Consider the following 17071-nt stretch of genomic DNA (forward strand, 5'->3'; position numbering starts at 1 on the left):
AATAGCTGCCCCCCCCCAAATGCTGTAGAAGTTAGTGTTGCTGTTGTGCTTTACCTGCTCCTTTCCTCAACTGTATGTTGCTTAAAAATTACAAGACTCCAAATATTTTATTCTACAGAAAAAACTGAAAGTTTTATTAACTGTAATCATTTTCATTGGAATTGTTTAAGACTTCATCGCAACCATGAACATAGCATGGCTTTCACTGGTATAGAATGAGGGGGCTGCAGTCGGACACTCATTTTCCCCACCCTTGTAGATGCAGTTGAGACCACCATTCATTTCCAGCCAAGAGCAGCAAAATCACTTGAGTCAGCCTCATGTGGAACCCAGACTTGCCCTTTTTTCTTTTAGTAGTAACTTACTGGCTCCTCCACCTCCCGTACCCCCTTCCTTTGTTATCAGCAAAGAGCAACTGTCTGAGTTAAACAAACAATCTGCAGATAACTTGACTTCCAGGTTGCTTGTTCCAAGGTTAGAATTTTATGAGCTGTTTTGCCACTGGGCTGTGATCAGGATGTGTTGTGTGAACTCCTTGGCAGTGACCCCTGCCATATCCTGAAACCTGATTACACACCTGAAGCCTTGGTGCCTTGGTACAGGCTGGGTTAATGACTTTGTTTATACTGATAAGGGCAATCCAGATAAGGCAGCCCTCTGAGTCTCCTGGCTCTGGCTGGCACCTTCATTGAGAAAACCTTTTCTCTGTGCCACGTAGAGATGCTGCTTGCCCAACCAATTACTTTGGGACAGACTTGTTTTTCAATGAGCTGCTGCTACTCATCAAAGGAAGGTCAAGGCCGCCGAAGGGGGGTGGTTTCATTCACCCTGCCGGGGGCCTTATAAGCAGAGCTGAGAAGCAACAGCCACCATTGCTGGAAGGACAAAAAGAGGGTGTGAAGCGAAGAGAAGGTGCCAGGTCCCTATAGCATAAAAAAAAGTGCCAAGAAACTCTGCAACGGGACTGGACACGCTCAGCAGGACCAGATAAAGCATTTGCTCTCCCAAGCAGCAATCCTGCAAGCCACCCTCCGACGTGGAGATGGAGTACGAGAGGTGTTCCTGCCACCACGAAGAGAACCAGAATGCCATCCTCTACACCCTCCTGAGCCAGAACCTGAGCCATCACAGGGGCAGCCACAGCCCTTCCCAGAAGCGTTGCTTGTGCCAGAAGCGCCGCACCGTCTGCCTCCAGACCCCTCAAGCCACCTGCCAAGCGGCGTCTGATGTCTTGGTGAAGACCATCAGCTTCATGAAGAACTTGCCTTCCTTCCACCTCCTGCCTTGGGAAGACCAGCTCCGGCTGCTGGACAGCTGCTGGGCTCCCCTCTTCCTTCTGGGCTTGGTCCAGGAGATGGTGACCTTTGAGGTGATGGAGACCCCAGCCCCCAGCATGCTGGAGAGGATCCTCCTCGATGGCCCGTGTAAGAGGCAGGAGCTGCAGAGGGCACAGCCCACCCTAGCCAGTGTTCAGCGTCTCCAGTGCAGCCTGAACTCTTTCTGGAGCTTGGACCTGAGCCCTAAAGAGTACGCCTATCTGAAGGGCGCAATTCTATTCAACCCCGGTAAGTGCTGCTGGACCCTCACATAGCAAAGGAGCCCTTCGTAAAGGCCATTGCTTATCATTGACAGTAGAATAAAAGAGCCAGAATCATAACAGTGCATGTTAGGGATGTGTTTTCCATAGGCTGCATTCTGGGTCAAGAACTTTGACTCCATTTCATCAAATGCATTTTTAGTCAATTATCTGATAGGGGTAAAAAAATGATTCTTGTTAAAGCTTTAATAAAAGTTACAAATACCAAAAAACAACGAAGTAAAATATGTCATGAAAAAAAGTCATAAGTGCAAAGAGAATGAAAATACAAGGTGGGGAAAGAAAGCTAAAGAAAGAATTGATTATGTAAAATATTCCATGGTGGGATACAGATTCGTATTTACACAAAGCATATAAAGTGTCGCCAAATAAAATTATATTTGGTAAGAATGTACCAACCATGAGATTCTTTGGACATATAAATCACAAACAACCACCAAACAGTTGTGAAGTCTGTGGGTTCTGCATCACCCCAATGGTGTGTATCTTACGGGTCTGTTTTTCAGAGACGGAAATAGACATGACTTTTTTGAGGCATGAGTCCAAACAGTAGCAAGATGCATCCTCCCATCCTTAAGAAATTAATGAGTGACAGTAAATATAAAAATTGTTTACAAATAAGATCAGCATTGGCATAATCAAAAATACATTAAAAAAAGATTTGAAAAATATTTCCGAAACAAGAAGCATCCTATGTACTAGTAGCAAACTCTTTTCTGCAAGTGTGGGTCCTTGCTCAGTCAAAACAGAACCACCTACTCACCAGAGGTGAGCGATTAACGGACTTTGGAGAACCCTAAACTACAGAAGTAAACAAACCCAGAGGGAGACAGGCTCAAATGGGACCCCTGAAACATTCAAGTGGGAAGTAATTGTGCTCAGTGAACACAGAGCCCTGACTGACTGAGGGCATGGGAGAAAGGACAATGTGGTGCAGTGGTAAGTGTGTCAGACTAGGACCTGGGGGACCAGGGGTCAAATCCCCAGTTGGCCATGAAGCTCACTGGGTGACCTTGGGCCAGTCACTGCCTCTGAGCCTAACCTACCTCACAGGGTTATTGTGGGGGATTAAATGAAGAGGGGGAGAACCATGTGTGCTAACTTGAGCTCCTTGGAGAAAAAGGTGGGATATAAATAAATAATTGAGGGGTTTTTTTGGTTGGTTGGCTGGTTGGTTGTTTTTAAGAGCCCATGGCTGGTGGGAACCCATGCTGCAGCATTTGGTTGCGTTTCCCACTTGTTCTTCCTTTAGGTGATAATATCCATGCATCAAAAGAAGCATAATCTTAAAGGAGAACTTCTTCCATCTATTAGAGAAGGGAGACTGCTTCATTTAAGATGGTGCTTGCAAAATGCAGTCTTCACATATGCCTGTTTCTGGTGGCTTTTTGAAAACAAAATCTTTTGGTTAATTAAATGGATCCACCTTTTTAGTTGACCCTAACTTTCTTTTTATCAAGGAACCAGTGCAACCTTAGGTTTTCATGCTAGAAATGAACAGGTAGTTCATAGTCTAAGCAAGAGCATTTTCCTAGGGTCTGGATGAATCCTCACTGGCAAAAGATTATCACACACCTTTCTGCTACAAAGTGGTGGAGAGCTCCAGGCTGGTTTTGCTGAGTTGGTTTCCTTTGAAGAGAAGATTAGTGGATACACAGAGTGCTTGTTTTTAAAATCCTGTTGTTTACCGATGTACAATTGCGCAGTCACGGGCATGGGGGAGGGAGAGGGAAAATCACACAGCGGGCTTGTATCCAACTATGCCATAGAGCACACCTGTTGGAATAAATGGATTTAAGTTAATCGTGTCTATTGATTTCAATGCTCCTCCTCTGAGTATGGGGTAAGATGAAACTAGATTGCACCCTGTTTACCTGCTTCAAGAACCTGGGGTTGAAGCCAACTAAGTTTTGCTCAGAGAGGAAAAAAATGCCCAGAGTAGATTCACTGAAATTAATGGTGCTAAGTTTGCCATGCCCATTAATGTCAGTAAATGCTATAAGTATGCCAAACACTGGATATTGCATTGATATCCTGTCCTTCCTTTAGAAAGTTTAGGGTTGTATATATGGTTCTTCCCACCTTATTCTCACAGCAACCCTGTGAGGTAGATTGGATAGGGACTGACTGGTCCCAGATCACCCAGTGAGCTTCAGAGATGAGAGGTGTTTTGAACCCTAGTCTCCCAGGTTCTAATCTGGCATTTTAACCACTGCTGCTTGGCTTAGGACACAGGGTTGTGCCCATGAAGTTTTACTGGACCAAATTACCCTGCCCCAGTGTGGTTTTTAAAAAATTAAGGGTGACAATTTGTTGCTTCTTAAGAGTGCCTGAATTCTGTTTCTTGAAATGGCTGGCACATATTCCCCATTCCTGCTCTAAACACTATAGCACAGCACTTCATTTTTTTCTCCAAAAAATGATAGCTAGGCTTGTAGCCTTCATGAAACCCTGCACTCTAAGCTCCTGAGTTACTGACAGCTGGTAGAGATTAGGTTCTGAGTTTCAAGGTAGAGAAAGCATTCTAGAGAATGTTAATTCTGTATTGGCTTGGTGGCGAAAACAAGAGCCCCGTCAGCCAGCAACAATGTTCTGATGAAATCATCCAAGTGAGTCCACTTGAATGCCCTTTGTTTCTTCTGCATTTCCCCCCTGCTTCCAGGGCCCAATGCACTGTATCACAACACTTTAATCAGTCATAGCTTCCCCCAAAGAATCCTGGGAAGTGTAGTTTGTTAAGGGTGCTGAGTGTTGTTAGGAGACTCCTAATCCCCTCATAGAGCTACAGAGTGGTTTAACAGTCAATCCTTCTTCCCAGGGAACTCTGGGAATTTTAGCTCTGTGAGGGAAAGTAGTGGTTTCCAAACTCCCATCACCCTTAACTACAACTCCCAGGATTCACGGAGAGAAGGCATGACTGTTTGAAGGTGGTATGATGCTGCTTCAAATGTGTAGTGCCGAAGGGGCCCAGTATTGAAGTGTTCAAATCATTTGAATTTTCACAGAATAATCTGAGTTTCCTCTTCTCTCTCCTCTCTCTCTGCTCCCAGATGTGCCTGGTCTTAAGGCTTCCTCGTACATTGAGAGCCTTCAGCGAGAAGCTCAGCGAGCACTCCAAGAAGTCATGACCTTTCTCCACCCAGAGGATCAAGGCCGTTTTGCCCATGTCCTGCTGATCTCCTCCTCCCTGAAATCCATCCCTCCTGCCCTCCTCACTGCCCTTTTCTTCCAACCGGTCATTGGGAATGCAGACATTCTGGAGCTACTGACAGAAATGATGCTGGCGAGAGAGCTCCCTTGGCCACAGTGACTCCAGTGGGGTTGGCTCCCGGGTCACCCACCACATGCTCAGCTTTGCTCCAGTTTCCAAGTGGCGGTGTGCAGTTCATCTGGATCGTGCAGTGGGAGAGAGAGCCTGCCTCCTAGTGATGACTTTTCAGACAAAGGGGCTACTGGATGGTAGATCTTAGAATACAAAGGGACGTACAGCCTTCCATTAAGGAGTGAGGCAGCCATCTCAGGCAACAAGTGGGGTGTGGAGACACAGTGAAGAAATACAGTGCTTTGTGAGCCCTTCAGGCTATCCTATGCCCCTAAACTAGCTTGTCCCATCACCAGTGCTGAAATATGATTCAGCTGCTAATCCAATGAGCTGCTTTTTGCAGAAAGGTGGTGGGCAAGAATTTTGTCCTTTGTCTACAGCAGGAAAATGTGTTGATCTGGCCCTGATTACAGTCAGTGGTGCAGTTCAGGAATGTTAGTCTCTCTGCTTTAGATTGTATTATGTATTAAATCACTTACTTCAGAATATGATGAGCCAGTCCTGCTATGTTTGGGAGGAGGAGCATCAGCCCAATCTGTGGAGTGGAGTCTTAGTCCACTCCCTGCAAAGTCCTGGCCTGATCATACTACCACTTAAAGCCCAGCCTTGGGAGCTGCTGTTCCTGTAACCAAAGTATTTAGTTGGAACATAGTTTCTGTGACTGGTGGCTCTGTCTATTTCTCTTCACCCTTTGCTTGCCACGACATTCAGAACAGCTTTCAGAAACCGTAATTCCTCTTGCCTGCTATTCATCACACTATCCATATAAAAGCTGCCCTCCCTGATTTCGCTAGACTCCAGCCTACCCTCACATGTAGTGCCCATTTGCTCCAGTTTGTAGTACACGGAATGAGACCATCTTGGCATAAACTTTGGTGTCAGTATTTTGTAGATGGATGCTTTCTTGTAATTTGTGTGTAAAAATAAGATGTGCTAAGTTATTATTTTTTAAAAAACAACAACACCTCAACAATGAATAAAATGTTTTTGCAGTTTGGACAATTGCTGGTGTCATTTTGAAGACTAGAGGGATTTGGGCTGATCAATGGTTTAACACCAAGGGATAATAAAGATATTGTATCCAAATCTGTTTCTTATCAAATTTTAGAGCAATATATGTCTGTTCTGGAATTCACACATCATCCACAAATGTCCCACTTAGGCTGCCCAAATCCTTCACCAAATGTTCATCGGTAGACACCATAGTTGACTACAGCATGTTGCTTGTCCACACTACATGACTGCAAATCAGCTCACCGTCTCCTTTTCTATCAAAAATCATAACACAACCTGATTGCATTATAAAGTAGACCATATGTACAGCTGAGGGTGCCAGGTTCTGCATGTCTCCTGAGAGTCTGTCTGTAGTGATTATATTTCCAACAAAAGATGATATCACCATGTGCTGAGCTATCCTATATGAATCACGCTGAGAGAGACTCCATGATTCTAACAGCACAGTATTGGCACAGATACATCTAAGCAGTTTGGGTGACATATCATTTATGACGGTGGCATCTAACCTATCCCCACACTCAAGCACAGGTAGAGTAGCCTAGTTATCTCCTCCCATTCCCATATTGTGTACTTTCCAGCTGTACAAGGGGGCACCCAATTTTTTCATTGTGTGTTTCCATTGCAGATGCATATTGAATGTCTCTGAAGGATAAAGGTAAAGGTAAAGGTACCCCTGCCCGTACGGGCCAGTCGTGTCCGACTCTAGGGTTGTGCACCCAATCTCACTTAAGAGGCCAGGGGCCAGCGCTGTCCGGAGACACTTCCGGATCACGTGGCCAGCATGACGAAGCTGTTCTGGCGAGCCAGCACCAGCGCAGCACACGGAAACGCCGTTTACCTTCCCACTATAAAGCGGTACCTATTTATCTACTTGCACTTAGGGGTGCTTTCGAACTGCTAGGTGGGCAGGAGCTGGGACCGAAAGACGGGAACTCACCCTGCCGTGGGGATTCGAACCGCCTACCATACGATCGGCAAGTCCTAGGCACTGAGGTTTTACCCACAGCGCCACCCACGTCCCTTAAGGATACTATGTATCAATTTGACTAGTAGAATGCCAACTCGCTGCCCTTGGTACTCAACGTAACCTTACCATATACAGTCAAACCTCGGTTGCCAAACGTAATCCATCCCAGAAGCCTGTTTGGCTTCCAAAATGTTTGACAAATGAGGTGTGGCTTCCGATTAGTTGCAAGAACTTACTGCACTCAAGCAGAAGCCATGTCAGATATTCGGTTTCTGAAAAACATTTGAAAACTGGAGCATTTACTTCTAGGTTTTCAGTGTCCGGGAGCTGAAACATTCCAAAATGGAGCCATTTGGAAGCCGAGGTTTGACTGCACAGTAGTGACCTGCAGGAACTCAATTTCAAGTTTGTAAGTGTAAAAATATGTATTTTCTAAGTGTTTGGCATATGTTTAAGCTAAAGTTCTACACTTATTTAGCAGGCTGTACTTCCCTCCAAGAAGTGGCAAGATGCCATGCTTTTCTTGCTTCTTCGCTAACACTATGAAAAAGAAAGTGTACCTAGTTCTAATTTATAAGCATGTGCCAGGGAATGACTGGGTAGTTTCTTCCCCACTCCCTACAAAATTAAATCTGTACCCAGGAATATGATCAGTAGAAGTTTTATATTTTTAAAATGAACTATGAGATGCTCCCCCGTCATCGTGGCAGGACTCCTGTGCCTATTTATAGGCAGGAATTCAACAGCTGCACCATTTCCCATGATGAGGGTGAAGGGAAGCTGCACCTGTCGAATTTCAGCCTGTCTCGCAGCTGCTAAAAGGACAAAAAAAATTGTGCGTAGCAGCCACCATTTAGAGCTCCAATATGAAAGTTTAAAAGGTTGACGCCAGACGCAAAGAGGGTCCAGCGGCTGCCACACTTCAGCCTCAAGATCATGTGGTTAACTGGAGAAGGACCATAGAGACTATGAAAAGAGCAAGCTCGAAGTCCCTCCGTCCTGGCCACCAGCGGGTGGCGCTGACTAAGCAATATCTCTAGAATCGCAGGAAGGATCATAGAGACTAGACCATACAACCCAAATTCCGTTCGCCCTGAGAGTGGGTCGCTCTATCCATTGGCACGTCTATGTTTGGCACGTGACTCTAACACTGCCTAGCCTTTTTCATCTCTGTAGTCTATGATTGGCATCGTCGGGAAAGGAGCCTGGCGTGACGCCATTACCTTGCGCCGCTGACACGGTCATACGCCGGCTCTGTCTCACGTGATGCGCTTCCGGTGTTCAAGATGGCGGTGCCCACCACTGACAAACCTTCCCTCCAGCCTGGCGTCCGATATTGCCTTATCAGTTGCGTTCCGGCCCAGCTTCGCTCCACCGATCTCCGTTTCTACTTCAGCCAGTTCATCGAGGCCGGTGGCTTCCTCTGTTTCCATTACCGCCATCGCCCTGAACGTATAGAGGGTCCGAGCGCTCCTTCCCGGCCAGGCCCAACCTGCTGCTGCCTGGTGGCGGTGAAGCCCGGCTGGTCCCGCCGCTTGGTCCGTATGTACTCGGGAAAGCGCTGGATCGACGCGCAGGGAGAGACTTTGCCCGGCCGGTGCCTTATACGAAGGGTTCGGGTTTCCTTTGACAAAGGTACTGAGAGGCAAGAAGGAGAGGTGCTGGGTGTGGTCACTGTATTTACCTTTGATACATTCGAGCTTTGAATAAAAGCATTATGGATGGCACTTACTGCATTTTAAAGCATTTTGGGCCCATTGATTTCATTTTCTCCCCTATTTACAAGTCATTGAGATGGTGTCTTTATGTATCTAACGAATTTGCCTTTAGCCCACTAGAGTTTATTGCCACGTTAGAACTGTTAGGCTTGTAAATAGAATAAGACTTTTCATGTGTGTTTGCTGTAGTAGATGGACTCTGCTGTCATTCTGGGAAACACTTTGTTCCTTTTGGCTGGGGAGAGTAGAATGAGGCTGAAGCAAAGATACGTAAGTGGTATACTGATGTAATACAAGGATTACTGCTAAGTGATTTTTCTTGCCCCCTGTGTTTATAATTTTTGCAGATGCTGAAACGCTCTCCTATAAGACTAAAAAGGAGCTCCGCACATCCTCAAATGAAACTTTCACGGAGGATGATTTAAAACGGCTTCCTGAACTAAACCCACCATCTTTCATGCCCTGTGGGAATGTGGGAACTCCTTTGAGTGTCTTTTTAGATCTCATTAAAGCCTGCAGGATGCCTTCTCGTGCTATCAAGAAGCTGCGGTTGCAGTTTCCCAGAACTGGCTCTTCTCGCAGGTATGGAAATGTACCATTTTCATATGAAGAAACCGAGACTATTGTAGAAGAGGAACGAGTTTACACAGCTTCAGGAGAGGAGATAACAGAAGGGGGAGACCTATCAAGAGTGAGCACGGCCAATCAAGGCAATGGCATGGCAGAGAGATACTTGAATGATCTCGAGAGTGAAGCAGAAGCTCAGTTGGATAATGTAAGTAGTTTTTTCCCCTAATTACACAATGTCATGTTATGTGCTTATAGATATTTTAGAGATGTAATTATATTATTTTGTAAGGAAGAAGGAAATGTGCTAATTTTTATTCATCCTTACAAGTTGGGAAATATGTCATTTTATGAATCTGAAAACTAATATGACCCACACAAATGAGCCTATGGACTGCATTTTGAATCACGGTTTTCCCATTCTTCAGGGTAGCAGCTACCCATAATGATAATGTTAGGTAGAAAAGTTGTGCTGGAATTCTTGTACTCTAGCTGAAAAATTTATTTTACTCATTAAAACCTCAAAATCCCCAGATCTTCTGGGAGAATCAAAACTGTTAATTCTGACATTTTGTAATGTCCCCCTTATTCATTCTGCCAAGCTTGCTTTTATTCTAACTGTATAGTTCCGTTAGCCCATCACACTGCAGGCTAGGTGCTTAACTGGAAAATACTTTGTAACCAAACTGAGGCTATGGCAAGCGGGTGGGGGTTGACTGGTTTAATATGAATATTAGTCCACAGCCAAGGGTGACTGCTTTGCACTAAAGGAACCTATGGTCTCTTAAGATGCAAATTGTATATACACATGCATGGTAGAGAAAAGAGTGACGGGAGGAAACTATGGTAAAAGAATGCAAGTAAGATACTAACAATAGAGATGAGAAGACCAACGGATCCTGTTACTACCTGGTTCCAGTCCCTTAAAAACTTTTTACTGCCTGTTAAAGATCTCTCCACATTTTGGATCCATTGGCTGGGTGCATAATGATAACTTTATAGCATTCATTAAACCATAAAAAATGTTTAAAAACAGTAAAAACAGTGCCCATTACAATGAAGGCTCTTGGCAGAACTATAGTGGGTCCATAATCATACATACAATAAGCTTCTAAAAACCAGTCTATTACGTTTCTGTGCTCCTAATTTCTCCATCTCCAGAAGTTCAAGATGAGTTCTGTCTGAGCAGGCCCTTAGCAGTGAGCTTATTACAACCAGGCCCAGTGAAACTGAGGAAGTGGGCAATGAGGGGAAACTGGCCTAAACCTTTGCTGTATTTGTCCCCACCTCCCTTTCTGCTACAGGATGATGATGACAGATGCGAAGAGTGGGAGCGGCACGAGGCTTTGCATGAGGATGTCACCAGCCAGGAGCGCACAAAGGAACGTTTGTTTGAGGAGGAGATTGAACTGAAGTGGGAGAAGGGGGGCTCTGGGTTGGTCTTCTACACAGATGCACAGTACTGGCAAGAAGAAGAAGAAGGAGGTAACCCTGAACAACACATCCTGGGTTTGATTCTTCCTTGTTGCTGAGAGCTGGGATAGAGTGTGCATCAGTGTAGTCTTTGTGAACTCATGGCCCATCTCCAGATAGACAATTTGCAAAGCCCCTCATTAATAAGACATGAAAATGTCTCGGGACTGGTCTGAGACACTTTTGTGCAAAAATATCAAGAACATAGCCATACTGTTTCCTGGCATACTTCTTGTCTCACTCTCTACTGGAGTCTCTCACTTCTTCCCCTGATATCTCTTGCTGTTCTGTTGTTTATCTTCCAATGGTCCAAGTCCACTGATATCTTTCCCTGCTCCCTTTCATTGACCACTGTGTGTTTTTTTACTTGCCTTCCTGGTGCACGAGGCCTCCGCTCTTCCTTTATTCCCCATGTCCTAAAATTGGAGCATGAAAACCCAGATGGCACTGGCAAGAATAGGGTTCTTTTCCCTGTTGTTGCTGCTGCTGCTACAGTAGGCCCTACAAAGAATTATCCAGGGCAGTTCTATCCTCAGTTCAGCATGTTTGTTAAATTGGTGAAGTGGTCAAGAGGACCTAATAGATTAGGTCATGGTGATTATAAGGGGAATCTTCAAAGCTACATTTGGGGTTAATAGTTATGTCTGCAGTAAGCTCTCTGAAGAGAGGGCTTTCTCCCCATCTCTAAATATTGCAGCCTTAGTGAGAGCTTGTTGTCCTGGAATAAATCCCTGTACAAAAGCCAAGAATGGGGAGGAACGATGCTGAGATTTTTAGGATGCTGAACTCTAGATCTATGTTCAGCATGTCCTGCATAGAATTCATCCTGCGGTGTTTCGGTGTGGAAGAGGAGCATGATTGTAATGTGGGAAAGGGGAGGATGATCTTAATGTAACACTCATCTGCAATGAGCCAATACCGCTTGCTTGATGTCTTAACTTTTCTTTTGGCAGATTTTGATGAGCAGACAGCGGATGACTGGGACGTGGACATGAGCATCTACTATGATAAAGGTATTTGAGCTAAGGGCTGTTGATCTGTGATGCAAGGAATGGACACAGCCCTAAACTAGTGTGTCATGCTGTACTTGAGGCTGCTGTTAATGCATTTTGGAAGCTTTAGCTTCTGCAACTACTTGGCTTGCCTTCCTGGCCTACATGGGGCATCACAAACATATTGCACTAGGGCTCCAGCATTTCCACTGGCACCCTTCAGTCTTCCAGACACAATTCAAGGTGCTGGGGCTTGTGTGTGTTTGTGTTAGTCATCCTGCTGTGCTGTGGTCAGATTTCTGAGAACCTGCTCAAGTGTTAGTTATAGTATGACAAATCTTCATAGCTGCCATCCTGCCCCAGTATGTGGGCTTAATAGCCTTCCCCAGTCTGGTGCCTTCCAGAGGTAGGACTACAGCTCTCATCAGCCCTAATCAGTGTGGCCACAGGTTATGGGTGCTGGATATTGTAGTGAAGCAGCATCTGAAGGGTGGCAGGTTGTCTTGCAACATCCTACATACTCCTCTACTCTGGTTGGCACCTTCCTACTCCAACCTCTCAACAGGAACCAGTTCCTTTCTTCACCACCACCCCTTCCAAGCCCTGTTTAGAATTGCCTACCTCATAATTTTGGTTGTTAAAAATGAATGACAACAAATTCGCCCCAAAATGGATTCCCACTTCCTCCCAAGCAAGTGAAACTGTTCCAGATTAGTAAAATCTGCAAAGCTTTTACTTGAACCCAGCATAACAGGTATTAGTCTATTATTTCTCTCATTGTGGTTGCAAAGGCTAAAGATGACTGAGAGGGGAAGGACTCTCTTTATGCTATCAATGCCTTTTGTTGTTTAAAACGTTTATATGCCACTTTTCAAGGCAACTAACATAAAATCAGCAGCGCTTAGTATAACAGAAACAGTTCAATCAATCAGTCAATATTTATTTCGGTCATAGACCAGACAGTAACAGAAACAGTTAAAAAATGCGGTGGCTATATTAAGGTGGCAAAGCTGCAATGAAGAATTTGTGGTGGTTGCTCTTATTGTCTCTCTCTTTAAAAAGAGATTCTGGACCTATGAACATCTGAAGCTATTTTACACTCAGGCTCTTTGTCCACCTAAGCCCAGTACTATCTGCTTGACAGGAAGTGGCTCTGCGAGGTCTCTGTTATAGTCCTTTCCCAGACCTTTTGCCTGCTCTCTTTTTAACCAGAGATGAACCTGGGCCTTCTGCATACACTTGTTCTGCCACTGAGCTCAGCTCTTCACGGGGAGACAATAACAGGGTTTCCATTCATTCCAGATGGTGGTGACAAGGATGCTCGGGATTTGGTCCAGATGCGGTTTGAGCAGAGACTCCGGGATGGTTTGGAAGATGGGTCTGTTCTGAGCCAACAAATTGGAAACTTTGAAAAATACACCAAGGTAAGAATAAAAAAAGGGAAGAGCATAGAAACATCTGAACTTATTTTGATTTGAAAAATCCCTATTGTAAGAGCCTGGGGATCTGAACTGCATTAGTACTTTTAATACAAAGGGTAGGGGGTTATTGTGCTGTATTGGGTCTGCTGATAATGGCCTTTTTGGGGGGAGTGCCAATCATTCTCAATCTGGTTCTGGTGCTAAGTGTCCTCAGCAATTGCTCTCTTTGTTCTGGAATTGATAGAAGAATCTCTGAAGTAACATATTTTTTTCCTCCCCAGGGTATCGGCAGGAAAGTGATGGAGAGGCAAGGCTGGACTGAGGGTCTTGGGCTGGGAAGCAGCAACTCAGGGATGACTGAAGCACTAGACAACGAAGGCCAGAATCCCAAATGCAAGAGGGGCTTAGGGTAAGTGAAGAGTGTCCTTTTAGAATACATGCAGTCGAGACATTCAGCCTCCCCACCTATATAAAATAAATAAATATAATAATATTTATTTATTATTACATTTATATGCCACCTTTTGTTGAAGGAGCTCTAGGTGGCATGTATGGGTCTTCCTCTCCCCCTTTTATCCTCACAGCAACCTTGTGAGATAGGTTAGGCTAAGAGACACTTGTTGTGGGGGATTTGCACCTGGTTGTTTTAAGTCTTGGTTCAAAACTAACCACTACAGTACACTGGCTAAGGGAGAGTGACTAGAAATGGTGGTAAGAGCAGGCAGCCACCTAGGACCCAGGAACTCTGCTCTTTTCTCACCCCTTTCCCCTTCTCAACACAAAACACTGGAATTTTGGGCAAATGTTGCCTCCATGTTTTCCAGTCTGTTTTCACAGCCCTCCCATGAGCCAAACACTTAGATCATAACTCAAGTGAGGAATTCCTTGTCTGCAGCATTTCAGAACGATTGCCCCATGGACATCTTTAATGAAAGCAAGAACATTTCTTCAGACCTGTTGTGTTTTGTTTTTTAACACACCTTTGCTAGTAAGCCTCTTGCTCATCTTGCAGCTGCTCTGAGCAAAGTTTTCATCTTTTAAATTCTGATCATGGATTCCACGAACATATGGTCAAATTAAATTCCCGTTCACTCTGCTGTGTCTCTGAAGACTTTGTTTAAAGCATTTTAATATCACTTCAGACAAAAAAGGTTCCCAGGGCAATTTACAGAGGTTGATAGGACAATCCCTGCCCTCAGATGTACCCTGTAAATGACAAAGGGACTGGAAAAGCGACTCAGTGCACTCTTTTTTAGAGTTCTTGTAATGACCTGCAGCATGTGTTTCTAGGAGAGGAGAAGTCAAAAGTTACTTGTCTTTCAGCAGAGCTAATGTAGAGGCCCTGCAGTCCCATAATCACCCCTCTTCTTTATTTTTATTTTTCATTTCATTTCAATACTGTACTGCTTTATATTTTTAAGAAAAGAATCTCAAAGCTGTTTAGAACCTACATTAAAACATCAAATAAAACAATCCAGAATAAAACATTAGAGAAGAAAGTCAGATATAAAGTAAACATTCAAAGCAACATAATTAACAGAAAACTAAAAGATTATCTTAAAACATTTCACAGTAAAACATTACAAAGGAGGTCAACTACAGAATGCACATTCAATGCAGCAAAGTTAACAAAAAAACTTTAAACATTTCAAAAGGAAACATTACTAAAGGAAGTCAAATATAAAACACACTTTTAAAATAGCATAATTGGCAAGCAAATAAATATAACTATAGAGCAAAACTGCTGCTGTTGCTTTCAATCCTTCTGGTGGTAGTTCATGGCAGGTGATGGCTGTAAAAGCTCAGGCTCGATGATCTGGTTCTGTAGTAAGAGAAAGCCAAGGTAGTCTTTGGCTTTTTCAGCAGCCTCGTAGCTGGAGTCAGCCAGGGCCCCGCCCTCCCAGTCAAAGGTGAGAAAAGACCTGCATGGCAGGGAGCAGGTCTTACAGCTTCACAGACAAGAATGGCTGCTATAGACGATAACTAAAGGAGGAGGAGCCTGGTGGTTTTCCTGCAAAGCTGATGTAGAGGCTTTGCAGTCCAGTCTCTCTCCCTGTGCCTGATGGAACCTTTCTTCCTTTTATTGCTTTTCTGTAGGTACCATGGTGAGAAGCTCCAGACTTTCACCAAGCCCAAGAAGCCTCGTGGGGACAACAGCATCCTCATCTCCACCATCTATGATGACCCTTATCCTGTGGATGCAGAAGAGCAGCTGCTCCGGCGCCAGCTACCAATCAGTATGAAGCATCGCCAGGATGTGGCATTTCGCCATGCCATGCATGGTGTTCATCACAATTCCAGTTCCTCATGAAGGGGCTGCTAGCCAGGAATGGCTTTCGGACTGTGTTGCAGCAATGTTTGCTTTTGCAAATAATTTTTTTTCCATTAACAAAAGTTGCCAAATAAAGGGCAAAATGTTTAGTATTTATTATTTAGTGTGTGTTTTTTAATCAATATGAGTGCATCCTGGTGCTTGTAAGCTAAATTAAAGGGTTCTTGCTTGTGTTTCTTTTGGGTTGCCACAAGATCTGTGCTGCGTTACATCATGCTTAGCTACCAATGGCCTTTATCAAGAATAATGTCTTCCATGCTCCATTGCTCTAATGCAGAGAACCATTCCTAGCAAGAAATAGGAGAGGAAAACAGTATTTGTAGCGGGGGGCGGGGGGGGGGATGAGTATATTGTTGCTGTGGAGAGAAGAGAGAAGTGGGACTCCTGGATGAATAAATACAGAAATATCCACAACTTTATCAGTGGTGCGATTTTAACCTTGCTGGACTGGGAGTAATAAAATAAAGTGGTCTATAATATTTCTTAGAACTTCTTTCAAGGAAGCATACACATTGTTTTGCCATTGTATTGTTTCAACAACCCCATGAGATCGTAGAATCACTCAAAGAATGAGATCCATATTTGAGGAGTAATTTGAGGCCAGGTCTCCCTGCTCCAGGTCTGTGCTGGGTGGTGTTTAGCATCCTAAAGCCACCATGGATAACTTTAATGGGTTTTTATGGTTTATCCTGCCCTTCAAGTTCCTCAAAGTGGCCTGCGTGATGTGTGCTGCTGCTCTCATTTTGACCTTGCCAACAACCCTTTGGACTTCTATGAAGAAAGTCAAGTTCTTCCATACAACAGGTCTCACCACTTTGGAACATGATCTATGGATCAGATGCGTGTCAATTCACCTTCCACTAATCAGTGCATTTCTGTGTTTTTATTGAGTTCAGCCTTGAACCAATTGCTCTGCATTCCAGAGCTCAAGATTCTCTCGCCCCCACACATCTATTATGTTTATCCCACTAACATTTTGCACTTGCTCCTTGTTTGTGTGTGGAGAGGGGAACACACAGCTGGTGCTAACTAGTGAATAAAGAAAACATTTATTGGGAAATAAGCTTGCAAAGCATAAAAAAACCCCTGCACTGTAGTATAACAAGACATATGTAGAGCTTCAGAAAATAACAGGCAAGGCTTTTATCTTGCATGATTAAATCAGGACCAATGATTAAAGCTTGCAGACAATAATTCCAATGTTGTTGTAGAAGGCAATGTCTGTATCTTTCACCCGCTGCTTAATTTCTAAAATGAGAAGTGTTGGGTTTCAAATATACCTCAAAAGCCAGCTCATACTGGTCCTGGCAGCCATTTCTGCACATGACTGACCAGGGTGATGGGAAGACATTCAACCCATGCTTAGATGCACTTATTTGCATAGTTTCTGCACAGCTCCAAAGCAAATTTGGAGGTTAAGCCCTAGTGAGTGCTGGCAAAAAGTCAACCCTGCCTAAGCCAAGGATGTAGCCATAAATAATGACAGAGTGCCTATTTCAGGGGTCTGCAATGGTGTGCCCCTGGGCACCTATCCTTCCCAGTGGTTTTTCTTCTGGAGGTGTTGCCTGCTTTTTCATTATGTTTCACTGGCTTTGGAGAGAGTAGATATTTTGCCTGTTTGCCTGTTCTGAGCATCACAATCCCACCCACTCCCATGTGATGTAA

The 17071-nt window shown here is 44.3% G+C and overlaps 2 protein-coding genes across 2 annotated transcripts; both read left to right on the forward strand.

Moving 5' to 3' along the window:
- Nucleotides 1–691: 691 nt before the first annotated feature.
- Nucleotides 692–5365, forward strand: NR0B2 (nuclear receptor subfamily 0 group B member 2). The gene is made up of 2 exons (XM_079988011.1): nucleotides 692–1565; nucleotides 4648–5365. Exons 1-2 carry the CDS (start codon nucleotides 1043–1045, stop codon nucleotides 4905–4907), a joined length of 783 nt encoding a protein of 260 aa, XP_079844137.1. The 5' UTR covers nucleotides 692–1042; the 3' UTR covers nucleotides 4908–5365.
- A 2804-nt stretch (nucleotides 5366–8169) lies between these two features.
- GPATCH3 (G-patch domain containing 3) lies at nucleotides 8170–15468 on the forward strand (the record flags this gene model as incomplete). The annotated part of the gene is given in 8 exon segments (XM_079986130.1): nucleotides 8170–8179; nucleotides 8182–8538; nucleotides 8969–9396; nucleotides 10493–10673; nucleotides 11615–11674; nucleotides 12956–13077; nucleotides 13356–13483; nucleotides 15172–15468. Coding segments are annotated over 8 exon segments (1500 nt in total). The 3' UTR covers nucleotides 15386–15468.
- Between the last annotated feature and the right edge of the window lie 1603 nt (nucleotides 15469–17071).

Source organism: Podarcis cretensis (genome assembly GCF_951804945.1).
Source record: "Podarcis cretensis genome assembly, chromosome: 8".
In the NCBI taxonomy this organism is placed as follows: Eukaryota; Metazoa; Chordata; class Lepidosauria; order Squamata; family Lacertidae; genus Podarcis; species Podarcis cretensis.